The sequence below is a fragment of the Ammodytes marinus genome (genome assembly GCF_949987685.1).
Source record: "Ammodytes marinus genome assembly, chromosome: 19".
NCBI lineage: Eukaryota > Metazoa > Chordata > Actinopteri > Uranoscopiformes > Ammodytidae > Ammodytes > Ammodytes marinus.
Genome location: NC_137223.1, coordinates 830146 through 857951, shown reverse-complemented (window position 1 = coordinate 857951; position 27806 = coordinate 830146). Strand labels below are relative to the sequence as shown.

The window sequence follows — 27806 nt, the reverse complement described above, 5'->3', positions numbered from 1 at the left end:
CAAGATATTTCAGGAAATAATAAAAACAAGAGATTCCATGTCCACTGAATGAGCTCCTGCTGCTGGTTAAGTCCACTGTGACCAAACAGTAAAAAAAAGCAAAATCCAAATCAACAAAGCATTTCTTTTCAAATACAATAATTGATGGGGGGGATGCTGCTTTTTTAAGGGCTTGACAACAGTGGCTGTTTTGAATTTTGTCTGTTTAAAGTTAACGCTAAGTATTTATATACAGATGATGAAAGCATAGTGGATTCAGAAGTGGCACCTGGAAACCATGGGGTCCCAAACAATAAAATCAAGAAATAAATCGGTTAATTTCCGTATTGTTTAATTTCCCAGATGTAAGCAGCACAACAGACTAAATAAAACAATATAACAACGTAAAAATTTATATTTTAATATTAAATTTTTCCACTTTTTTGGCAAACTCAACTACATGGTCTGTTGAAGATCATGTGATCTGACCGAGAGCTCTGGCTACTTAACAGACATTCATATCTCATTTTGACCATATTAAATAATAAACATTAAAAAAAAAAAAGAACTATAACAAACGTTTGACAGAGAATTAGGCTATTTTCTCCAAGGAACTTTCAGTTTGAGTTCATTCTTGCGCCCCCTTTGGACAAAAGCGATAGTGTTTTTACTACGCCAGCTGATGTTCCTGGGTGAGCGTGCCCATGAGCGTGCATTATGAAAAAATATAAAAAAATATAATTATTTGCACTGATGTTCTGCTATTAAATGTTATTTATGATCACCAGAGGAAATGTTTGACTATTTCAGAAATATTTAAAAGTTCCTCGTGGCACCTTTAACAAGGAAATACACAATGGATAAATGACCAAATAATGCGACCCTACAACTTGATTGAATGGTCCCCTGTCGAACTGACCTGTTCATGTTTGGTGAGGCGTGTTTTATTGTGGATGTCTGAGGAGATCAGGTTGAACTGATGCTTCTCCGCCAGTAACCTCAGCAGGATGACCACCGTCCGACTGCCACACTTCCCCACACGGTTATACACCACCTGGCTGGGGAACGGGAGCACCTGTTTACACACACACACACACACACACACACACACACACACACACACACACACACACACACACAGACACACACACACACACACAAAGAGACACAAAATAAGTGATATGTAATAAACTGAACTACTTTTGTTACCAAATCGATTTTACTACTGTGTGTTGCTTTTATAGCACAAGTTTAAGGGCACATGAAAGAACAACATGTGTGTACCTAAAAAGTGGTCAAGGAAAAGTGTGTCATTTTTTTTAAAGGAGCAAACAAGTACATTTATTAAAAAACTGTCTGGGTTCTCCTGCCTCATCTTCTCTGACCTCTGATTCTCCCTGAAGCTGGATTCAATTGAACTTGCAACATATTCCCTTTCAGCTAGGACACACACACACACACACACACACACACACACACACACACACAGACACACACACACACACACACACACACACACACACACACACACACACACACACAAACACACACACACACACACACACACACACACACACACACACACACAGACACAGACACACACAGACACACACAAACACACACAAACACACACACACACACACACACACACAGACACACACACGCATTTGTGCTTTCACTTCCTCTCCTCCTATCTTATTCCTCCACTGAACTCAATGAGTCACATATTTTGCTGTCTTTCCCTGAAAAAAGATACTGACGCAACTTTTTTTTTGTGTCATTTCCCGCACACAAACAAGCTACAACATGTACACACACACACACACACACCTCATGACTCACCGATTAAACAAGTAGCTAAACCATGAATCAGAGTCATTTAAAAAAAAAGTGGATACGAGTGCATAAAAGGTTGTTTTTCTAACAGACTTGTTACGGCTGGGGAAGAAGTCGAGGCTGACGTGCGTATTGAGACATGAGACTGATTTTTTTATTTTTTTTTGTAGCGCAAGTGCGGCAAGAATGCACTAATTTGGCAATTATCCCTAAGGGCCTACAAGGTTTACACAAGTGGCCCCTTAAGAAGGAAGACTACCCAAGCGAATACACCAGTGAGAACACAGGAGTGACAGAAATAGGGGGCCAGTTAAAAGGGATGGAGGGAAGAGGAAGACAGATTAAGCTTAAAAAAGACATCTGCATGATTTATTTGAGAAGTAATAGAGATTGACCACAGACAAACAAAACCAAGGCGGATTAGTTCTGCTTTGCCTTGAAAACCTTCTCCCTCATCACCTCCAATAAAGCCTTTCCTGTAAATCAGATGCAGCAGCAGTGATACATTCTTGTCGGCATTCCCAGCCTGAAATGGTGATTGTTGGTGGGGTTCTTGGATATTTGGAGGCAGGCCTAGAGAATAATTAATAGGGTGTCTACTTTACAACACATTAGCTGCACGGTTTTTCTAGTTAGCTTTTGGCCAAACAACTGACTGATTGACTGCGTTTGCCCGATGAATCCAGCCAGTCCTCTCCTGCTCGTATTTCTCTCGCCACTGGTGAGACAACCTAATCATTCCTCTTAAGTTCATCTCTGTGATCTTTAGCTTTTGGTGCTGCAGACAGTGAGCATTACCCCCTCCCCCACACACACCCTTGTACTTCCATCTTTGTGACGAAACTCTTTGAGATAATGCATCCCCTTTACAAGCCAATTACCCTATCCCTAACCTAATTCATACCTGAACCTTAAAACCTAGTCTTCAACCTCAAACAACCTTTGAAGGAATGAGGATCAGGCAAAATGTCCTCACTTCCCAAAAATGTCCTCACTTTGATGGTTAAAAGCTTAAATACGTCCTCACAAAGACGCCTGTATAAGCACGCACACACACACACACACACACACACACACACACACACACACACACACACTTGCTGATTTTGTCTCATCTCCATCAAAAGCAGCAGTCCCACCCAAGCACATGCTCAGAAAAACAGTTAAGGTCTCTGTGAATGTTAGCCAAATCCAAGCTGAGAGACAGAAGAAAGACACAGGGAGGAGGGGGGGGGGGGGAGCCGTTGGAACAGAGAAAAACAGTCTTATTACAAGGCATCATTGTATCGATCCCACTCGCTGTTTGTTTGTCCCACAATCAGAGCATTTTACCCAAAGTGCTTACAGAGATCCAACTGGTTCGACAGGTTAGTACGTCTACCCCAGGATGAATGAAAGTTTACTGTAAAAAAAAAAACATTAAGAGGGGATATCTGTGATTTTACAAGCTTCTAAAAGTTTTGATAGCAGACATGCTTGTACATTGTCTGAACATTGTCAAGACTTAATGCAATCGGTCAAATTCATAACCCACAAATTAACGGTTATCGGTAGAAACTTCACTGTGTTTCGGGGAGAACCATTTTGAGCCGAGTACGAGATGGTTCTCTTGGAAAGCAAGTTGAACATTCCTCATTGTTTGCCAAGTAGCTCCAGCCTCCTCGGCTTATCACAATAATGAGGCGGATGAAATACATGCAGTGTGTTTTAGCAGGACACTGTTCTACCCGCTGATACGATGACAAAACCTCAGACCTCTTACAGAGCATGTGTGGTGGTGTGTTGCATAACGGCACAAGGAATAACATCAGAAGAAGCCATCAAAAGTCCAAATCTCCCACCGGCATCGACAGCAACTTAAAGTTTCAGGTTGTGCTATGGTGGCTGCCACTCTGGAGAGCTTGGGGCCTCCTGAAGCACGCTGTGAGAAATGTTCACACTGTCTGTCTGCCTGCCAGGGAGGGATTCTGTCAATAGTCGGTCCACGGCGTAAAAAAAAAAAAGTCTTATGTAACAGGGCATTTTTCCACATGTCTGATCTGGGCACTCCTATTCCTGAGGGTCAGGCTTCTGCTAGTTGTATTCATAGCTCTCATGCTGGCCAAACAGTATAAAGTGGACTCAGAGGGGATGAGATTCTCATTCCTTATTCTCATGCTCTCTTTTCTCACCTCTTACTATTTCTCTTACGCTCCATTCTGTTTTGTGAAGACACACACACACACAATAGCCCAAATGTCCTCGCAAAGGTAAATGTCTTCACAGTGTGTGTCACGTCCACCAAGGGGTCCACACAAGTATATAAAGACAAAGATACACACACACACACACACACACACACACACACACACACACACACTGTTGATCCCACTCCAAGCGGAGAACAGCACGCCAAGGTTCTAGTCGGGGCACCGTACAGATTCTCGTCACTTCCTCCTCTTAATGATCTCTCCATTCATATCCACTCCCCAATAGGAGGATAGAGGGAGGGAGGGAGGGAAGGAGGGAGGGAGGGAGGGAGGGAGAGAGAGAGAGAGAGAGCCTGAGTGGCGTAAGTAGCTTGTTACAGCTGAGCTCCCATCCGAGGAAGTTTACACGAATGAAGATGAATTGATTTTCAATGGCTATGGAGGAAATGGGGAACTTTGACAACATTTCCCACGCACCACCAGTAATGTCTTTCTCTTGTGGAATGCAGACATTCAACGTGTGTGAGACAAATGGAGATTGAAATGCTTCTTCTGGATAATGGATAAACCCTTCAGCTTTAACAGACTTGCATTAGATTGTATGTATTTTGTTTGAGACTTCCAGTTTCATAACATAGAAAAAAATTTTAGCACACAAAATTGCAGAGAACAAGATGATACAGAATAGCATAACTATATGGTGGCTATGAACTGTTTTAGGACGCATGCAATTAAGGAATTATAGGAGAAAACTTGAAATGATTGACATCCAAAAAAAAATTTGTGTAAAAATTCAGAGGGGGACATTCTTGTCATGCTTCCATACACATAAAGACTCCTAACTATTCTGAGAACTGGGGCGGTTTTTCCATATGCTGTCATTTACATTGTGAGCTTTCAACTACATTTTTTAAATCTTTCCCTACATTTAACCAGAACTTCAACCCACTCTGCCTCGCGCACGCTGCAAATCAGCCTGACCCCTGCTGAAACATGGGGATCAATCTAGGCTATGGGCACGATGTCAAACAAAAGGGTTAATGAGAGATGTGGTTGATGTAGCGCTGGCTGGTGACATTGCATTAGCATTGTCTGTCTGGGGGGGATGAGACAATGACGACAGATGTGGAATCAATCAAAGTTAACAGCAGCCAATTACAGTAGTGTGTGTCAGTCAACTAGATTGGATTAAGACATATACCGAACTAGACACTCGAACGGACCGTGTCACTTGTCTGAGTATACATGGCCTTTCAGGTATTGGATAAATATCCGATGCATGGCTGTCTCCACTATGCTAGGTGGCGTTGTAGCCCTTTCAACAAGTGGTTATAGAGCCACATCTGGTTCCCTTCAGTCAACAACCCTACTATTTTTTTACGTCGTCTCCTTCCACTTCCATGTGAAATCCCCGGCAGGGATTCTAGAGCAAGCGCAGAACGCAAACTCCGATATGCGATGTCCGATCCCTGTATACATGCAGAGAGAATGCCGACTATGAACGAGTTATAGGTGTTCTTATCCGACTTCGCTTGTCCGTTAATGTGCCGATTTGTGTGCGAAGTAGATCGGATAAAGGTGTTTAAATGCATTTTACAAGTCCTGTTGAAGTCTTATTTGTTTATTTACCCAATTATGAGTCTGCATGACTGCGTGTGTGGGGAATGTAAAAGCCAGTCAAGCTAACGTTTGAGCTCAATAACCATGAGTTTTTGAAAGTATGAAGAAAATTAATAATTTATTGATTTCAAATTGGGTAGCTTCAGACTTCAGACATGAGGATTAGGTTGATCTTATTATTATTTAATTTTTTTAAAGATCATTTTTTGGCGTTTTTCAATTTATTAGACATATTTGGAGAGACAGAGTTGAAATAGGGCAAAGAGGGGAAGACATGTAGAGAACCTTCCAGGGGTCGGATTTGAACCTGGGTCTGCTGCAGCGAGGACTGAGCCTAGGAGGACACTACACCATGAGCGCCTCCATCCTTTATCTTTGTGTTACATTATGAAATGAAATATTACGAACTGAAAAGTGCTGCATTATTTATACAACTTCAAAATCACATTCAGTTTCATTTGTTGGTTGATAATGTTAGACTTGGATCTTTACTTAAACCCATTTAATGTATTGGAGATGGGAGTCATTCTTTCAGCCCTGACTCAGTGTCTGACAATTGAAGGCCATTCTGATAGGTGTTTCAATACTTTTTTTCTTCCAACTCGGAGAAGGATATTGAGATCACATCTTTGGTAATGTATGGTTGTAGCACTTTTAACATCACCATACTTAAGTCACTAAACAGGCCTTAGCAAAAAGGGAACTTCTATTCAAAAGCTATAGAAACTCTTGAATCAATGCTCCTTTATCATCCCCCTCTGCTTCTAAGAGACTTCCGTCCTTCCACTAAAATAACACTTTTCCGTGTCAAAATAAATTCCAGGGCTTCTGTGTTTGTAGAATAATGTAAATATCCAGAACCATTCCCAAGTTACCCCTCAGGACACACACTCAGCTGTATATCTCCTGTGGGAAATGATGGAAACGACTAGTGATTTATTAGCCACTCACTTCTGTAAATCCATTTCATATTGAAAGCTTGGCTCATAAACGTATACAGAGTGTGTTGAAGGGGAACTGAAAAAATCGTGAGCCTATGTGTTCCAAGTTAGACATAAAGGTTTGTTTCAGTAAATGATTTCAGTAAGTTCTGTCAAGTCAAAATTCCAACGTCCGCACAGCAGCATTCAAGTCAGCCCACCGTTTGTTTCATACCTCACTTTTTATGTGTATATGAAACAAGTGCTGTGGTTGACTGGTTTAACTTAACATGCTGCTTTTAAAGTAAACATACAACTCACAAACAAAGCCCAGATGTGACCTATAACGTCACAGCTGCTTGCATGAGCCACAGCCATACCTGTATAACCAAACTAGATGAAGTCTATAGCATTAAAGCTAATGTCTCAAAGGCTCTAAGCCAACACCACACTGCCCTATCAGAACAGAAAGAAAAAAAAAAGAAAAAAAAACATATGAAGGATAAGTTTATTTTTAAACAGGCAGGAGGAATGAGGTGATAATGAGGTGGTGATTGGTTGAAAGACGGAAAGATAATGAACAAGGGGGTCAGACGGAGGAGGAAAAGAAGTTGGCAGGGAGAGAAAGAGGGGGCACAGAGGAGAGATAGTCAAGCAGACATGCAGCTGGATGAATACAAGGCCCCTGTGTGTGTGTGTGTGTGTGTGTGTGTGTGTGTGTGTGTGTGTGTGTGTGTGTGTGTGTGTGTGTGTGTGTGTGTGAAAGAGAGAGAGATAGAGAGAGAGAGTGAGAGTGTGTGTTCAGCGCATTACTGTAACACTGAAGCCAAGTGTATTTGGTATTTAGAGGGAGTTTGCACGCCAGCCCCGTTCACACACAGACCTAACCCTTATCCCAGGCTGGACTCGCCTGGTTTTGCTTGGAAAACGCAGGGCGGCACATCAGAGACAGAGAGAGGTTAGGGTGGGGTGGGGGAAAAATGAAAAGACAAAAAATTTCGAAAGAGTGACATGGGAATTGCAACAGAGAGATGGAGAGTGAGAGAGAGAGAGAGAGAGAGAGAGAGAGAGAGAGAGAGAGAGAGAGAGAGAAAGAGAGAGAGAGAGAGAGAGAGAGAGAAAGAGAGAGAGAGACTTACTCTGGGGGCAGCGGGTCCGTGGTCATCCAGATACGTGGATTCACCTGCGGAGACAAGAAAGTAGACATGTTCAGTACAACCACTTCAAAGGACTTTTTACCCACAAAAATTTACTTTTACATAACCAAACAGGTATTTCAACTATTGGGACTAAAGGTGTTGAAGATTATGAATTATATAACAGGCCTGCTTCAAAAGCATCCGAGCAAGACGGTATAATGTAAAGGCAACATGAAAGAAAGACACCTCTTTGCTTTTCTCAAACTTCAAATAAAGCATTGAATCTGATTTTGAGCAGTTTGTCCAAATGCCATTTTTTCTTTTACAGATACACTAAATGCTGACATCACCTGTCAAAAAAACTTTATATATAATTCTCCCCATACATAAAGCAATACAAAAACTATTTGTAAACGGACACATTCATTGTCACACAGCTGCTTTTCTTGGCCACGAGGAACAAAGTCTCTCTCATCCTTGGGCCACAGTCACCCCACAGAAAACAGCGTATATCAACGTCATAAAGACAGAGTTACCATCCATTAATATACAGTTTATATATATCCAACACTGCCAAGCTGTTATATGAAAGAACAATGGAGTTCATTCAGGGCTTGCCCCCACACACACTGAGGCTCTGTGTGCCATGACTGCATTCAGCCCCCACTCTCCAAATCTAGGCCCCGGCTTTTAGACTGCGGCCTTTTCCCTTTTGGCTGCCAGTCCAGATGCACAAGAAGACGCATGGCTTCACATCCCATTTACAACATTCAGGTGGGTTGGGGATGAGGAGGAAGACAAATGGGAGAGCATGTGGAGAGTAAAGCTATAAAGACAAGATGTATTACATACAGTCATATGAAAAAGTTTGGGAACCCCTCTCAGCCGGCATTATAATTGACTCTGCTTTCACACAAAAAAGATAAAAGTGGTATGTCTTTAATTTACCAGGAACAGCTAAGTACTGGGATGTTTTCCAAACAAAGATTTTTTGAAAAGCAGTATTTAGTTTTATGAAATTAAATAAAATGTGAAAAACTGGCTGTGCAAAAATATGGGAACCCTTGTGGTCTTGCTGATTTTAATGCATGCAACAGCATGTAAAACTGAGGACTTTAAACACAAAATTGGTTGGATTATGTTGTTAAGCCTTGAACCTCATATAAAGGTCTGTTTAATCATGATAAAAGGTATTGTAGGTGCCTAAATGCAAGTTCCACTTCTCTTTGACTCTCTGCAGAAGTGAGACAGAATGCGATCATCAAAACAGCTCCCAAAAGATCTGAAAAACAAAGATTATTCATTGTCATGGTTTAGGGGAAGGCTACAAGAAGCTTTCCCAAAAGGTTTCAATTGTCAATTTCTATTGTAAGGAACGTTGTCAGGGAATGGAAGGACACAGGCACAGTTGCAGTTAAACCCAGGTCTAGCAGACCAAGAAAAGTACAAGAGCGGCATATGCGGCGGATTGTGAGAATGGTTGCACACAACCCAAAGATCACCTCCAAAGACCTGCAAGAACATCTGGCTGCAGATTGTGTATCTGTACATGGTTCTACAATTCAGTGCAATTTGCACCAAAACATCTGTATGGCCGGGTGATGAGAAGGAAGCCCTTTCTGCGCCCACGCCACAGATACAGTTGCATGGAGTTTGCAAAAGCTCATTTAGACAAGCCAGATTCATATTGGAAGAAAATACTTTGGACTGATGAGACAAAAATTAAGTTATTTGGTCTTTATAAAAAGCAGATGTTTTGGTGCAAATTGCGCTGAATTGTTGAACGATGTACAGATACACAATCTGCAGCCAGATGTTCTTGCAGGTCTTTGGAGGTGATCTGTGGGTTGTGTGCAACCATTCTCACAATCCTCCACCTATGCCGCTCCTGTTTTTTTTCTTGGTTTGCCATGCCTGGGTTTAACTGCCACTATGCCTGTGTCCTTCCATTTCCTGACAACTTTCCCTACAGTCGAAATTGACAATTGAAACCTTTGGGAAAGCTTCTTGTAGCCTTCCCCTAAACCATGACAATGAACAATCTTTGTTTTTCAGATCTTTTGGGAGCTGTTTTGATGATCCCATTCTGTCTCACTTCAGCAGAGAGTCAAAGAGAAGTGCAACTTGCATTTAGGCACCTAAAATAAATGTTCTCATGATTAAACAGACATTTCTATGAGGTTCAAGGCTTAACAACATAATCCAACCAACTTTGTGTTTAAAGTCATCAGTTTTACATGCTGTTACATGCATTAAAATCAACAAAACCACAAGGGTTCCTATATTTTTGCACAGCCAGTTTTTCACATTTTATTTTATTTCATACAACCAAATACTGCTTTTCAAAAAATCTTTGTTTGGAAAACATCCCAGTACTTAGCTGTTCCTAGTAAATTAAAGACATACCACTTTTATATTTTTTGTGTGAAAGCAGAGTCAATTATAATGCCGGCTGAGAGGGGTTCCCAAACTTTTTCATATGACTGTAAGAGAACAATCTCTCCTTGTGTCTCTGGAAATATGTGACCCCAACACACAGATGAAATGAGCGAGAAATGATGCATGAAACACACACACACACACACACACACACACACACACACACACACACACACACACACACACACACACACACACGTCGGCCAACGTTTCCCACTTGGCACACACTTAGAGAGATGTTATAATAGACTATGCTGGAAGTGCTGCAAGTGCATTGCATGTCTTTACACCGAGATCCAATCTGCCTTGGTTTGGCTCTGTTACAACAACACACACACGCACGCACGCACGCACGCACGCGCACACACACACACACACACACACACACACACCGCAGCTACCATATGGAACCTGCTTGGCATCCTGCGTGTGTTATGGCTCATTACTGTAATAAATTGGGCACTGGATGTACTGTACACATCCCGACACAGCTGCACTATAGGCTAACCCTCTGGTGTTTCTCTCTCTATCTTTGCATCTGTCTTAGTGTCTCTTTCACGACCTTACACAGTTTTTTCCTGGAGGAATGCTGAGGGAGGCGCGTTTGTAGTAGTTTTCGTCCGAGGCATTTGAGGTCAGGTCGGGGCTAAGAAGGAGGAAGAGAGGCCAACATCTCTGTCATCCATCGGGGACCCCCCCCACACACACACACACACACCACCACCAGCCCATAGTACCTTCCTATGTGTGCTTCTCATTAGCGTTTTGGATACGGGATTGGAACTGATTTTGTTCTTCTTTCCAGGGGCACGAGGTCTCGCAAAAGCTGACAGCTGCCCTTCGCCCCCACCACCCACTGAGAGAGGGAAATGAACTTAAAGAGCCACTGTGCACTGCAGTGTACTGTACTCATCCACCCCTTTGTCCTCTGTTCGGTAGTCGGTATGCATGAGGAGGATCAGACTTTCATTGATAGTCGAAAAAAAATGTTTAACTGAGAAAAACAAAACCCAGAGGCCATTCCAAAATGACATGTTGGTTGTGTTGTTGTTGTTCTCAGTGTGATAACGTGATTTATTACTGATCAGTGGTTTGATAACTATGACCTGACAGTCACACCTTAACCGCTATAGTTGCAGGACGACAATAAAAAGGAGAGCAAAAAGGTGAACAGTTAATCATGTTGCAGCAATAGAGTTACTGTCAGTGTGGATGACAGGCCTGTAAGCTTGAGTAGCATAAATCACTGGCCGAATGAGCGACAGCAACACGGGGGGAAATGCAGTGCCCGTGACCAACTTGAAGCAGGAGGAAGCCATGGTTTACAAGAAGAAAAGGCCACTTGAGATACTTTGGCTTCCTACCATCTAACATCTAAGATGGTTAACACCAACTTGTTTTACCATATGAAGCATTATCACATGCAAGAACATGCAGAAAGTATTACATTGTGATTGGACCCTTGACAGGCACCATGCCAGTAAGTAGAGCAGTGTTATCCACAACTGTTTTTTCTTCAACTTTAACTCCAAAACCACAGGCCACAATACGACTTTTTTCACCCCTGCAGCCAGCTTCATTAAAAGGAAGAGGGTGTCTGACTGATATGGACTCTCATCCCCTATCCCAAGGACACCACACATGTGGTGTGGATCTTATGTTATGGCCCTCACAGTCAGCAAATATCAATCCAGTTGTTATGTTGAACAGAATTACCCTGCTGTTTGCGGTAGCATCACATCTAGCATGACATTGTGAGCATAACGTTCCAAAGAGGCATGTGGTGCCTTACTAAAACTAAATAGGTATTATTCATTTACAAAGGTCATGAATGGCCAAGTGGAGAAATTGACTAGGGCAAAGTGCTCACTTCACATGTCAAAGAAGAATTCACAGAAGGTCAAAGTCAAACCTATTACCATGTTTGTCATACATGTGTGTGTGTGTGTGTGTGTGTGTGTGTGTGTGTGTGTGTGTGTGTGTGAGAGAGAGAGAGTGTGTGCATGTGTGTGTGTGTGTGTGTGTGAGAGAGAGAGTGTGTGCATGTGTGTGAGAGAGTGAGAGAGAGGGAAAGAGAGAGAGAGAGATAGAGAGAGAAAAAGATAGATGAAAGGAGAAACTAACTGGAGTGTGGGCATGCACAGGCGAAGAGTTAAATGGTTAATTGGATTACTGAGTCACAAGATCCATGAACTTGGCCTGTGGCTAGGAGCAGACGCAAAAACCATTCCATAAGTAGAATTATCTAATCAATACTGCCAGACGCACAACATTAATCAGATGGAGCTATTAACTTTGAATCAGTGGATTCCCACAATAGATTTAGTTTAACACCTCTAGACAATGCCACTTCAAAGTAAATACTGTGTTCTCTTCAAGCTGAAATATTAGGAAAGCAATGGGATGTATATGACAGAACTTAATGTGAGACGCTGTGAAGCTGATTATAGACAAATATGTTATATATATTTGTGAAGTACTTTATTTTGGGATTTTTCTTTTTAAAGAACACACACACAACTGAAAAAGTGAAAACAAAAGACAAAATAAAATAAACAACTAACATGGCATACTCTACAATTACATGGTTTAAACTATAGGAAGAAACTATAAACTATATAAACTATAGCAGAAAATAAAAAGTCAACAAGGTATCACGTAGGTCCCTTCAGTACTGTTATATAGTCAAGGAAAGGCTGCCATCAAATACGTTTTTTTTTAGCAAGGATTGAAGTACCAACAGTATCTCATCAGAGTGAATCTGGTGAAGGAAGTCAAACTCATTCTTTTTCCCACATATTTGAGTACAGCAATAAACTAAAACACTTCTCTAGTCCACAGCCAACCACTATCACACATCTATATAGCCACCGGTATGACTGTGTGAATGAATGGAACCTGGAACCCTGTAAAGCGCTTTGAGTGCCTAGAAAAGCGCAATATAAATCTTATTTTTAATTTATTTTAATATATTTCCAATATGTCCACACATTAACTATCAACCTCGCATTTACATTTGCATAAGTGAAAGCATCTAATTAAACTTTAGAACCCAACACAAACAAGAGTTGAAAAACAAGGCCAGCTGCTATCCCCCTTGTACAGGAACGTGTTTGTAAAAGCAAATTGCCGCCTACATCAATTAGTCACCTCATTAGCCGAGTTGAGTTTTTATTTTTTATTTTCAGCGAAAAAAAAAATAGTAATTTATTTTTGCTTTTAATTCAGAAAATTGACTTGCAGCTGTGTCAGTCTCATTAACGATGGCTGCCTCATTTGTGTTGGTTTCCCTGACGCTATACTGTACTACATACTTTTCTAATCTAGACCTACAGTATATTAATTGATTAAAAATTATTGAGAGATCTGGAACCAGGACAGAGACAATTTGATTGCCCTAAGGGAAATTTGAAAGGGTACAATTCTTGAATTCTTGAGTACGTAGAATACTCTAAACAGTATACATGTTTTTTTAGCATGGATAAAACCAAAGCATTTGTCCATTCAAACTGTATTATATCAATATTGAAAAAGGTCAAAGGTCACTTATATTTCATGAGAAAACTAAGAAAAACTAGATCTCTACATATTTTTAAAAACCCCATTGGGTGTTTGACCGAATCATTCCAGAAACAGGACTTTCAGGCCTCTGGAATTTTTCTTTCCCCTTTTTGGTGTGTGTTGGCCTCAGTCAGGAATGCTACAGTAAGTTTGGGAATTTCATAAACATGTATTTAGAGCATAGGACCGTTCCATTTGCCCCGTGAAATTGGCGACCTCCATCTACAGTAAGTAGAGCTTTCGGAAAAGAACATGTCCCAGAATAGGGGCGAGGTGGGAGTAAGAGAAAAACCACACTGGAATGGCTGTCCAGAATATATACGGCCAAAAGAGAATAGGCGCAGTGTCAAAGTTTTAAGGGGGCCACACGACACACACACACACTCAAAAAAAATATGGAAGGTTGTAGAAGTATGCACAAGCCAGATTACAGGTTATAGAGACTGTGAAGACTACACTTTCTCATCCTTAACCACATCCTGCTGTAGTTTCTGTTCCTAACACCAAAAATGAGAAAATTAAAAGGTGTGTGCGCTCGCTGCTTCAAGTCCCCCCACTGACTTTCTTTCAGGGATACGGAGCATATAGGTTCAAAATGAAACACGTACGAGAGTGGAGGGGGGGAAAGGAAGACGTGTGAAGGAAATTTAGATGGATAGACGGATAGATGTTTCGTGACAGACCGCAACCGAAGTAGAAAATGACATAACTTCTGCCAGCCTCACCCAGCTGTGCAAAAACTCAGATACCTAGATACACGTCTATGGTTACAGTTCTTTTCCTAAACAGCGGTACCATATTAAAGAGCTGTTTCAAACAAAGTCTCTGTGCACGGGGGTTACATACATACAGAACATGCATCTTCTGTGTGTATTTGTCTTTGAAATGAGTGTTTGGTCACGCAAAAAATCCTTTGATTTTGGAGTGTGGGTGTGGCACCTCTATTAAGACCCATTTAGCCTACCTAATTACAGAAGGGAGCTAAGGGTCAGGGTCTCCACCCACTACGCCCTGATCCACATCACCCCCTTTAGTCACTTAAGAATCAACAACTGTCAAGCTGCTTTGTGATATAAATATAACGGCTGTGCCACTGCTTTGTTATTGCAGGTGCCCGTACGCCAAAAAACCTGGTTTTCAAGAGACTAATTTGCGGACTTATTGCTCCCCTGAAATTTTGGTTAGTGAGAGATGGAGTAGGAGGACTGTAAGAACATGCATGCAAAGCATACAGATGTGCAGGGGACAGGAGAAGACAGGGTGACTCAAAGTGTGTCATGTGACTGGAGTGGCTGCCACCGGGTATAACCATGTGGTGTGACAGAGACGTATAGCACCAAACTGATGGCTGTGCAGTCAAATACCCAGAAGTCCAAAAATGAAAGACTTAACTTTGCGGAACAAGAGAGAGAAAAAAGTTTTATCATTTCCAACGCTTATGTCATGAAGATGGGAAACAGGAGTAGCTCAACTAATTCATGAGGAAATCATCCATGTGCAGTTGACAAAGATGGCAGATGACAACCCATAGCCTTCACAACTGACACTCTGTAATGAACACATTTAAATCTTTAGGCAACAGTGGCTCGGCTCTGTGTATTTAGCAAACGGAGCATTCCTAAAATGAATGCCTGAATAATACACTTTAACTTTAAACTCACACTCACAGCCATCAGTAAGATTTCACACTCAACAACTTTTTCCCCCGAGTCATTCAGCGCTCAAACTTTTAAAGATTCAGTGGATGAGACTGAATGAAGCCAATCAAAATGAGTCGAGGCGGGGAGCGTGGCAGTTTGTTTCAAAGTGACGACATGATGAGTAGTGGACTGGGAGGAACCCTGCTTAAAAACCCTTGGAATACCTTGAATTCAGAGTTTAAGGAGAAATCACTCCTCACTATATCACTGTCAGATATAGATTCCTGAGCACAGAACTCCAACTGCTCTCAGGGATTTATGATAAATATGACTTCACCTTTTATTTTGCATTGATTTTCTACACAAAAACAAGTGCATCTTTAACCTTGTGAGACCCTATACTCTATCAGGCAGACTGAAGAATACGCACCGCCGGCTTTTGAAATGAAGAAATCAGCCGTGGAGTGGAAAATTGTGCAACATATTTCAAAACCCTATATAGTGCAGCTGGTAACCAGAACGATCGTGCATTTTGTGATAAAAGCATGAAATTTGGTACACTTATAGCCAAAGGCATTCTCAAAAGATTTGGATATGGAGCCACCATGAATTTTCAAAATGGCGCCCATGGCAGCCATCTTTCAAAATGGCTGTCAGTAACAACTGTTCGCTTATGAATGATGGATATAATATGATGTTTCAGACTTATTTACCATACATAGTACTTGGTAAATGTCTTTTGGATAATCTAAATGTGTCATTAAATATTCAAGATGGCTGACATCTTCAAGATTGCAGCCATCACAGGACATGGAGCTCTTTTCAAGGTTATTCATTGCTTGCCAGACCCGAGATGGAAACCTAGAGGAGTTCTTTCGACACGAGAACCAACCATGTCCACCAGCGCTTTCTGATGGGGGAGGTCTCCGACTGGGAGTGAAGAGTGATCTGCTTCCATGCCTGGAACAAGTTCACAGTGCATACTCTGACAGTCCAAAGGTTACCTGCACCATTGTAGATGGGGCAGCCATCATCCAGATGCTGAAACCAAGTTCAGTAAAAACCTTCAATGACTATGCCCATGTGATCTTCATTCCATATCTGACCAGAAAGTTTGAAACTGTGTCCAGGCTTGATCTGGTGTGGGACCGCTACTTGTCTGACTCTCTGAAAGCTGCTACGAGAGCAAAGCGTGGCACTGGAATTCAGAGACGTGTGGTAGGTGATGCAGCCATTCCCAGGAACTGGCAAAACTTTCTTAGAGTTGACAGCAACAAGACTGAGTTGTTTGCCTTTCTCTCGGAGGCTCTGCTCAGATGGTTTGTGCAGGAGGATAAACAGCTTGTCATCACAAGTGACATGGAAGTCCTTAGCAAGCCACCTCTCCCAGATAGGACATCGATTGCTCCTTGCACGCATGAGGAAGCGGATAGTCGCATGTTATTGCATGTAGCCCATGCAGCAAGAAACGGCCACCACAAAATTATGATTCAAACAGTTGATACTGATGTTGTGGTGCTGGCTGTGGCAGTGGCTCAGACTCTACAACCAGAGGATGAGCTTTGGTTGGCTTTCGGTACTGGTAAGAATTTTCAATATTTGGCAGCCCATGAAATTGCAGCAGGGCTCGGGCCCGAGAAAGCATGTGCACTACCAGTGTTCCATGCATTTACGGGTTGTGACACTGTGTCAAGCTTTGTTGGCCATGGGAAAAAGACTGCATGGGCTGTATGGTCTGTGCTTCCAGAACTTACACATGCCCTGTTGAAAGTGTCTTCAGCCCCAGATGACATACCACAGGAGGTAATGGCCACAATTGAGAGGTTTGTTATCTTAGTCTATGACCGAACCAGCACATGTACAGAAATCAATACGGCAAGGAGGAAGTTATTTGCAAAGAGGCACAATGTGCAAACAATCCCCCCTACCAAGGCTGCCCTAGAAGAGCATGTTAAGAGAGCTGTATACCAAGGAGGGCACGTGTGGGGTACAGTCCTGGTGTCAACACCAGAACTACCTTCACCGTGCGAATGGGGCTGGTCAAAGTCACCTGAGGGGGACTATGAACCCTTCTGGACATGCCTACCAGATGCAGGCCAGTCAAGTTATGAACTTGTCTCATGCAAATGCAAGAAGGGTTGTGTTGGGCAGTGTAAATGCAAAAAATCCCACTAACAGTGCACAGCCCTTTGTGTCTGTGAAGGCGAGTGTGACTAGTCTTCCCTGTGATAGACCCTAGGTTTCCCTTGCTCAACATGAGTATTTTGAGATAGAAAGAAGATTCTTAGAAATTCCAAAGTTCCCAATTCAAATTCTGCATCAAGATAAATGTATAATTAAACATAGAGATCATCCATATCTAACCAGTTGGCGGCCATTTTGAATTTTCAATGAAAATGTTCCACTATCCAAAATACATTTACCAAGTAGTATGAATGGTAAATAAGTCTGAGATATCATATTAAATCCATCATTCATAAGAAAACAGTTGTTGCTGGCGGACATTTTGAAAAAATGGCTGCCATGGGCGCCATGTTGAAAATTCATGATGGCTCCACATCCAAATCTTTTGAGAATGCCTTTGGCTATAAGTGTACCAAATTTCATGCTTTTATCACAAAATGCACAATTCCTTTATATTTTGGAACTAACCTCTTGTACTAATATAGATGTCTGACACAGTACGAGTCAAGGAGAAGACATGACTCATCATCAGCTATAGTGAGGAAGTGATGCAAATGCTCTTTGGTTACTATATGACATCCTGCGTGGGTGAAACCACACGTCTGTATCGCAACACTAATGAGATCGAATCACACGTCGGAAATCGTAAAAATACTGCTGATAACAGGATGCTGTGTTGATGTCAGGGCTTTCCTGCTAAACTGCAATGCTCTGACAGGATGGGTCACTTCCCCTTCCAGTGAGCAGTGGAGTGCCTGTGCAGTTTGTAGATACAGTATGTGAGTATGTACCTGGTCTGGGCCTGTGACATTAGGCCTTTCACACCAAAAAGAACCATGAGCCAGTTCCGGGCTGGTGCTGGGGCCAGTTCAAAACTGGTTACAGCCTTATCCCAGTTATGAACCGGTTGGTTTCACAACGACCAGAGCCAGCCATGGAGCCGGCAAGAGAGCAACATCATGACGTCACTGTAAACGTGTGTGTACGTCGCCCGACGCCGCTGCTCTCGTGGCTAACGCTAAAGCTAGCGCTAGCGCTAGCTTTAAGCACAACAACAGCGGCGAATACATCTTATTTTTACACGTGTTGGCTCTCACTTTATCTGTGTGTGTGTCTCCGTTTGTCGCGCTGCTCGGCTCAGTGGGCTCTGTGTTTATATGTCCATGCTGTGAAGGTGCTGCCTGCTTCAGCGTTTACTTTCATGTTACTTCAAAATAAAAGCCAACTCACGTTTGTCCAGAGAAATGCTAATGTGAAGCCAGTGAAATGCTTTTAATGTGAAGCCGCAGCCTTAATGCTCTATTTGTAACTTAACTGCTGCTCGCTGATCTAAAGATAGTGTTTTTCAATATAGAAAGCCGTCTCTGGCATTACCGGTGGTGACACAAGTTTATTTTGCTAAAAAAAACGGCACATTGTCCCGCACAAACGTAGTCTTTGTCCCACATCTGGTGAATTGGGATCTGGTCACCCTACTTTGCAAACAGGACCCATACGGTCGCTACGTTTGGTAATTATGTTATGTTTACGTCTCGTAGTAGCGGTGTTTTTAAATATGGCGGGCATGAGGTTTGAGTTGGTCTGGTTGGTCAGGATAATCCCTCCCCCAGCCGCTGGCGCAAGCAGTTCTTACCTCAAACCCTGCTCAATCCTGGGGTTTGAGTTGAACAGGTTTTTACAGCCCGGAGCCGGCTCTCTGACGTTGTGAAACCGAAACACTGGCTCTAGCTTCGAACTAGCCCGGAACTAGCTCCGATTTTGCGGCGGTGTGAAAGGCCTAATAGAGGCACCACACTGTCTCACTATATAGCGTGTCCTTATGGATAAATAGCCTGCTGAAGGCCACTTTGACTGACAAGTGATTTTCCCCATACGACTACACAAGAAGTAAAATGGAGGGGACATTTTGAGTCTTCCTTTTTAGACTGATGAAGAAAAAGTAATAAGAAACAACAATATCCACAGCGGCAGGTGAGAACTCTGCATGTACAGATAAAAAAGAGCTTGGCAATGTATTCAAAGCATTTTAAAATACCCACAATACAGGTAAGTATGCACAGTATCTTGACAGCATCAATACATACAATATGTATTTTGATTGAAAGGAAGAATTGCCAAAAACATTGTTGTTCCTAAATATATAACAAGCAACAATAACAACAACAGCAGTTAAACTCTAACAGCCAACTCATTAAAGGCAAAAACGGTTATGCAACTTCTCATTCTCTGTTGCTATTTGCACCAGCTCTTAACTCCCAAAACTGTCCAGATGTGGTAATGCATCACACATTAATGAGCGGGCCCCACAGCCAAAACCATTCACCACTGTCTGGTGACATCTGTGCCACAAACAAGTTGAACTGGAACGAAAAAAATCTTGGTTTTGGAGAGAAAAATTAGGCAGTTTTCTTGTTGCGCAATTAGCAACCGCAAGATGTTATCTCTCCATGTATACATATTATAGTGTGTGTCAACCTGCTCAGGCGAGTCTTTTAATGACAAAAAGTTCAATACATTGTTATCCATTTAGCTTTAGTTATGTGTGTCCGGAAAAATAAATCAGCTCATGAGTTCTGACTCTGTAACAAAACTGTGAAATTGGAGTTTGTTCACATTTGAAAACAGAACCTTTGAACATGCACGAGTATGGAGTATTACCCTTGTTAAGTGTATTAATTAAAGATAAATCAAACCACATAACATTCAAAATCATGATTACAATACTTTGTTGTTTATACCATTCGTATATTGACAGGGAGCTTTTTCTATGATAGGCTTTAAAGTTGACACCACATTGGCTGTAAATCTGAGAGCTCTGTCTGAGTGAGGAGGCTTGAACAACACCCTGCTTTAATTGTTTGTTTACAGTACAGCTCCCTTGGCCCCCTTCTCTCTCTGATAACAGTTATCCTCATGGTCTATGTGGCACCCGGCCCAGACAACAACAAAAAAGTGTCTTTCTTGTGAAATGTCATAACAATCTGATGTGAACCCAACTGAATCAGAATATCTCCCCAAATAACCCCTCCTGCATGTGTTGAACTCTAAATTGTAATTATTAGCGAGAAAAAGCGCACACAGAACATTCCAATATCCCTTGGTTTACGATTCAGTTGATATGCGGCTGAGTCACAAATGAGTCATGCTATGGAGAAATTTGGGGGGGATAAAAAAAGAAAAAAATATCTGGGTGCACACTCATGTCTGGCTGCACAATCATCACCAAAGCATTTATTTTGAGACCGTCGGTGAACCAAATCAAAACACATATTTTGTGTGTTATGCTGCTCTGTCATGATACCAGCCATGAAGGGTTATTTTACTGCCTCCTGTTCGCAAACTAAAAAAAGCTGCCATGATAAACAAAACAAAAAAAACTCCTGCTGTTACAGGCCAAGTAAAGTCCAATATTGCTTAACACACAGACACAGAAAACAGTTCACCAGTCTTAAACCTTTCAGGAGTTCTAACAGTGTGACTGTGTGAGAGATTTCACACAGCGCGTCAGCTACTGCATCTGCTGGCTTTAGGCTTCATGCGGTGCTTGGGTGTGAAGGTTGCTGCTCAGAAAGCCATGGATATGGAAGACCTGCTCTATCACAGTTGCACAGAGCAGCAAGCTTCAACCCCACAGCCAAGGACACACATATGAAACACATACGCATGCACAAGCATGCACACATACACACACACACACACACACACACACACACACACACACACGCACACACACACACACACACACACGTACACACACACTAGCCCAAAGGTCCTCACAAAGATAAATGTCCTCACAGTGTGGGTTGTCAACCAAGGGTCCACACAAGTGTATAAAGACACAAACACACACACATACATACATACACACACACACACACACACACACACATGAATCACATCTGTGCGGAGCATGAAAAATACAAAAACCATGAATACGATCTTAAAGAAAGAGTTGGGTGGATGAACTTATAGGCTAAGCTTTCTTGTTGTGAGTTTGATCAAAACTGCAAATCCAAACCTCTAAATCCTTCTCCTGTCTGTATGGTTAATATGGAGCTAGAGCCAGGAGACAGTTAACGTATCATACAATAGCTCACATACTGGAAACAGATGTAAACAGCCTATAGCTCTCTGACCCACGGTAGAACAAAATGAGTCTAACAGCACAGCTAACTTCTTATTGTTGTTGTGAGTTGCTGTTAGACACACTTAATGAAGCTGTCCAGTCAGTGTCCTCTCTTTTTTTCTAAGCTAAGCTAATTAGCTGCTGGATGTAGCTTTATATTTAGCATACACGCACAAGAGTGGTATCAATTCCCTCATGCAACCCATACAAGAAAGCTTATAATAATCTAATTTACCTACATATTATATATAGTCACCAGTTACCACATTTACATTGTTGAGGTTTCTTATACTTTCAATTGCATGAAACAGAAAATCCCAGCATGCATTAGGCTTGCAGACAGAGGTTTAAAGCACACATGCACAACGTCTGTGCCGTGTGTTAAATCACCTGCTGCCCTGCCTGCACCCTGTGGGACCCTGCATTGAGAAGAGGGAAGGGAGGGGGGATTGTGGGAAAATATAAGAGGAAAGAGGCCGAATGGAAGCAATGGAGTGCAGAGGGAAGACACTAAAACTTCCATATGACGGAGGGATCACACAGAAGAGGTGAACTACTATAGAGGAGTAGAATTCCTCTGGGCTCGTCATGTGACATGAGAAACAGACTCAGGGAAAAAAAGCAGCTGCTGCAGGAACAGTGAGGAAATGAAAAGAAAGAGAGAGTTGCGGGGGGACGGACGGACGGACGGATGGACAGAGAGAGAGAGGGAGGGAAGGAAGGGGTGAGTGCGAGAGACAGCCAGACAGACAGACAGACAGACGGAAACAGGAAGAAGTTTTTATCAAATCAGCTCGTGGGCCCTCCGCAGAGGTCCAGAGGAGAAGATTAATTGCACGATCTGGCATCGCCAACTTCCTCAATGACCTGATATCCCTTCAAAGGATTTATAAAAACCCCAAAAAACATAATGATTCTACCAGGAAACACAGATTCATGCACACACAGACGGAGGTAGAGACTTGTTCATACACTGCTTGAACACAGGCAAACACAGTGTCATAAATGCAGTACTAAAAAACACCAAACTAAATTTGGAGTTGGATTATTTGTGAATTTTAATAAAGATAACGGACTCTTGACACAATGATAATGAATGGCTGTAATGATGACACAGTTATAGGAAGACCCTGGTTGTAGGCTAGATGCTTGATGGCAAGAGATACATGCATTCCTCTGCACAAGGAATATACTTTTCATCATATAGCAGTGTGTGAGTGTGTCTATGTGTGTTTGTGTCAACCATGCGTGAGTCAAAAAAACACTCACAGACAGACAAGCTATTGATTAGGATGCCAGCCAGGCTTCTCAGATCCAACATCTAATCTCCGTGCGTCTCTGCGGTAGTAAACCAGTATCGGAGTTGGCTGAGCGGGCTAAGGACGGTGCTGTGGCTCAGACCTGAAGAACAAACAGACTGCATAAAGAGAGCCTGTGTGTGGTGCTAAGTCTCACACTGGAGTGACGGACAGAGGAGAGGTGGAGGAAGAAGAGATAGAGGGACATATAGACCTCTAATAAGAGAGAGAAAGGAAAGGGTTGTGAGAGCAGATGGTGAACAATGGAAGTAGATGGAGATGGTATGGAATGATAGACAAAAAATAAAAAATAAAGTTATGTTGTAATATCTTTTTTGGAGGGCCTTGTGAGACCATCTCATAAAATATTTCCAGAGGGGGTGGAAAAAATAATGTGTGACTGTGGTCCTCTGAAGCGTGCTACTTTTCTCATGGGCCCCGGCCATATAGAGCTTTATATCACTGTTACACTGTTCTGTTTGACACAGATAGGTGTGATTTCAGCACAGAGATGCTCCATTCCTGATGTACTGTATCATATTACAAACTACACAGAGGATCACTATCACTATCACTGGCTGTGAAAGGACAAGATGTGTGAGAAACGCAATGAATTATTTTTGTATTCATATTTATCTTAGTTCACGTAATAATATTAAATAATATAAAAAGTATGGAAAATGTAACTTCCACAACTATATAAATATATAATGGAGAAAACATAAAGCACAGTAGGAGAACTGCCCAAAGCCCAAACATTACTGTAGAAACGGACATTTCATAAATAGCCATATTCACCATGCATGAGCTGACAGAAAGTCAAATATAATCAGGTGCCAGAGTCCGAAATGTTTCTCCTCAATGCTGACAGGAAATCAGACCAGGAGCCAAGCCAGCACTAGTCAAAGATACATCATGCCCTAATGCCAGGAAGTTTTCCACAAATGTACAATAGCTGATTGATACAAATGAGGATAATCGCTTTTACCTTATTTCACCTAATACATCATAATTAGAATCATATTTGGGCTATGTTTTTCTTACCTAATTACCGCTCTGGAAGAATTAAACCCCTTCCAAATCATGACTCTCCCTCTCCGCCTTCAACCGTTTTCCATACACAGATGCTGCCCAGTTGCTGTTGTGCTCATTCTTGTATGCTCCTTGCTGTAATACTTTATCATTTGAATTCAGAAAAGCATGTGAAGTATCATACTTTAAGTACTAGGACTTTTGTATTCATGTGATGTGTGCCTTTTATTATACTATCTATGGATGTGTGTCATGTGTGTGCTTTTACATGCATAACCAGAGTCTGTGAAAGCCCAATCCTTTCCCTGCATACACAGTGGAGGGTGACAGAGCCCTGGCCTCATCATCTGTTACATAAATACTCATTTGACGGAAACTGCTGTCAGTCCCCATCTTGGTTTGGCAAAGACTGGTCAGTGCAAGGTTTGAACCCTGCTGGACCGGCACACTGTCACACCCTTGTTTTGTGCTCAGTTCAGTCCGGAGATGTGTGCAGATATGTTTGGTTTGATATGTCAAAGAGTTGAACGTGAAAGTTTGAACTTTTGACTGCATGTACGGTGTGTGTGTGTGTGTGTGAGTGTGTGTGAGAGAGAGAGGGGGGTAGGTGTGTGTGTGTGTGTGTGACGTGTGTGTGTGTGTGTGTGTGTGTGTGTGTGTGTGTGAAAGTGTGCAAGGACATTTGACATTGCTCGTTACCAGAAGCCACAGGATGTGCGTCTGCAGCAGACCACCTTGTACCCCCATGACATCATAGTGCCTCCTGACACACACACACACACACACACACACACACACACACACACACACACACACACACACACACACACAGGCACACACTTCCCTGTGTACTTATTTTTCCCCTAACCTCATCAGGTGCCAAATAAAGTGCCATGTGCCATGTGTTGTGCACATGTTCGAGCAACGAGACTGTGATCTGCCCCAGGGAAGATGAGGACAAACACACTTTTTGAATAACTGTTGAGGTATCATATGCCCTGTTTAAATAATCAAAACCATTTGCATTGCCTACACTACAAGGCGTCCTAAGTGAGATTGTTGGACAATTTAAACTGGGTAACAATGTTTTGAAGAGTTTAGTGATAATGCAGTGTCAGCCGTTTGGCACTTGACTGGACCACAGTGTGCCAGAAAGAGAGCAGAGAGCAACAACAACCAAGCAATAAACAGCAGATGGCAGCCTGCGCTACCCCAAGAACACCAAACAAGTATTTATAGAAAAAGCCTTTAGAAAACAGGAAGCATACTGTAGTAACTGTGGCAGGCATTTTTAAAATCAATCCAACATCATCATCATCATAAAAAAAGTTAAAGGCACAATCTGCAAAGTGCATCATAGTCTGTGATGGTGCTCACTGCTGCCAACATTGATTATCACAGCCAAAACATATAAAACAACTATGTGACAAGGATAGATGAATGTTTTGCTTTGAAAAAAACAGATGTCATGTACTCTTTTTTAAAGATTTTAAGTTGACATGATTGAGTAAATAAAAGCTGTATGTTGTATGGTCTCGGACACCTATATGGGACCACAACTTCATATTATACAGTTATGGGGCCGTACACCCACTGAAGGTCAGTATATCATAAGATACACTAAGAGAAGCATGACCCTGAGAGAACTAGGACGTTTTTTAGTGGGCAGAGCATGCTATTTCTGTCACCAAATTGTTTCCGGACTCGCTGTTGATTTGCAATCAGTAAATGCCAGGAAGTTTAGATTTGCAGCATTGTAAGTTAGTTGTAAGCCTAAAACACAGCCTGACAACTAATTGCACGGAGGTTAAACTCGCTGATGGTGGCACTAATAATAGTTCAAAATAAATAATTTCAATGTCATCAGTTTTGACTCGACATATGGTAGGCTTACAAGCATATATATTTTATTAATTTCTCCCGTGCTTTTTTTCTTCTTTTTCTATCACTTCTCTCAGCAATGAAGCAAAAACAGCAAGCTCTGAAGTAGAAGCCATGAAAACTATGCACCCATTATGGGCCATTAGGAACCCTCATTTTGTTCATAAAGTGGGTTTCCTTACAGTACTAGCAGAGTGCCAGTGGTACATGTAGTCCTTGCCCCTTTGAATGGGAGGGCAGGGGGGAGGGGGAAGGTGGAAGAAGGTGCTAAATCTCCCACTGCCTTTGCTGTGTAAAGGCGGGGTAACATGGTATATCACATCTTGTATCGAGGCAGCAACACTGAAACCCTGTACTGTAGCCCACTCTTTCTACAGGCACCCTGCTGAGCCCGACGTTCACACATACATACTCTGTCTCTCACACACACACACACACACACACACACACACACACACACACACACACACACACACACACACACACACACACACACACACACACACAGACACATACGCTCTCTCTCTCTCTCACTCTTGCACGCACATACTGTATAGCTACTGTACACATGCATGTGAGGCAGAGGCAAACAAACTCAGCGTCCGTTCACACAACCGGCTCCTGTTTGATTCATGCTAATACGACCTGGTGGAGCTTGCACCATGTTAAGGCAGGGAGGGGAACAGTGGTGGATTTAGCTAATTTTTTTTTGGGGGGGGACAAAGTCCAAACACAAGCGCTGGGCCATCTGCATCCGTTGTTCTCATTACTTTTCATTTAGCTGACTCATATATCATTCAGTGTTGTTAAGTTTAGTAGGCTAGATTTCGTTCTCTAACTCAATCCGTCAAAAAAAAAAAAACTCATAAAAATAAAATCTTAACCATATGTTCATTTGGTGTTTTATGGGGCCCCTGGTATTTCAGGGGCCAAAGGCAAATTGCCGACCTTTGCCCAACGTTAAAGTCTGCTGTCTCACCCTTGACCGGCTCTTAACACTATAGCTAACACAGAGAGAGAGAGAGAGAGAGAGAGAGAGAGAGAGAGAGAGAGAGAGAGAGAGAGAGAGAGAGACAGAGAGAGAGAGCCCACAGTGAGAAATAACTAGCTTCCATTCAAAAACGCCATCACACAAAACAGTTCATTGTAAAAAAAAATTAAGGGCAGATGATTAACTCTCCATCACGGTCGGGTTAGTCTGACTCTGAATGGTGTGAGCCTTCATTGACAGTCTGTGAGAGCAAGACACATTAGGCTAATCTCATTTTCAAAACCTTTTGTGAGAAAATGAAATGCCGTGCTGAATATTGAGATGAACAGAGTGAGAAACTAGAAGAGGAGGAGGACAAATACTCTAGACTCAAAAGGAAACTGCATCCAGATTACACACCCAATTAAACTTATTGGTTTGATTAAGAAGCTGGATCCAAGTTCCCCATTTTGAAACCTCAATATTCTAGAGACGTCAGCAGCAGGGCTTTTCTTTACCACACATCAGCAGCCCTGCTCTTGCATGCATTCACCCAGCTGTATCTGCTGCGGTCACTCTGTGGTCATTTCTGTGCATATGCTGCTGCTCATAGACCCAGACAAGTCTAGCCTGGCCTGTAATCAATGTGTCATGTTGCCTTTAAGCTCATGCCTATTATAAATACACTTAGAGACTCCGTTCTGGGGGATCTGACATTGTCAAAGATAAAGAGGGAGAAAGAGATACAGGGAAGTCAGAAAGCAAGCAAAGGACATCGGGGCTAATGAGCAAACAGGGAAACAGGGGAGGGTCGGTCAATACCGCCAACAGTTTCTGTTAACAAAAACAGAAGCATTTTGTATTCCAAAGAGTATAGACATCAAACACAGGGGGCAACATGTAAAGGTGCACTATGGATGTTTTAGGGGAGGGGGATTTGTTTACATTTGCAAAGCCTGCAGTTATTTGACCAAACATATTTTCCCTATATG

At 42.1% G+C, this 27806-nt stretch overlaps 1 protein-coding gene across 1 annotated transcript in view; it reads right to left on the bottom strand.

The window, feature by feature from the left end:
• usta (uronyl 2-sulfotransferase a) overlaps nt 1-27806 on the bottom strand; it is a 62240-nt gene that overhangs the window by 18557 nt on the left and 15877 nt on the right. The window contains 2 exon segments of the mRNA XM_080048446.1: nt 899-1054; nt 7684-7727. Of these exon segments, the coding sequence (XP_079904572.1) occupies nt 899-1054; nt 7684-7727 (200 nt within the window).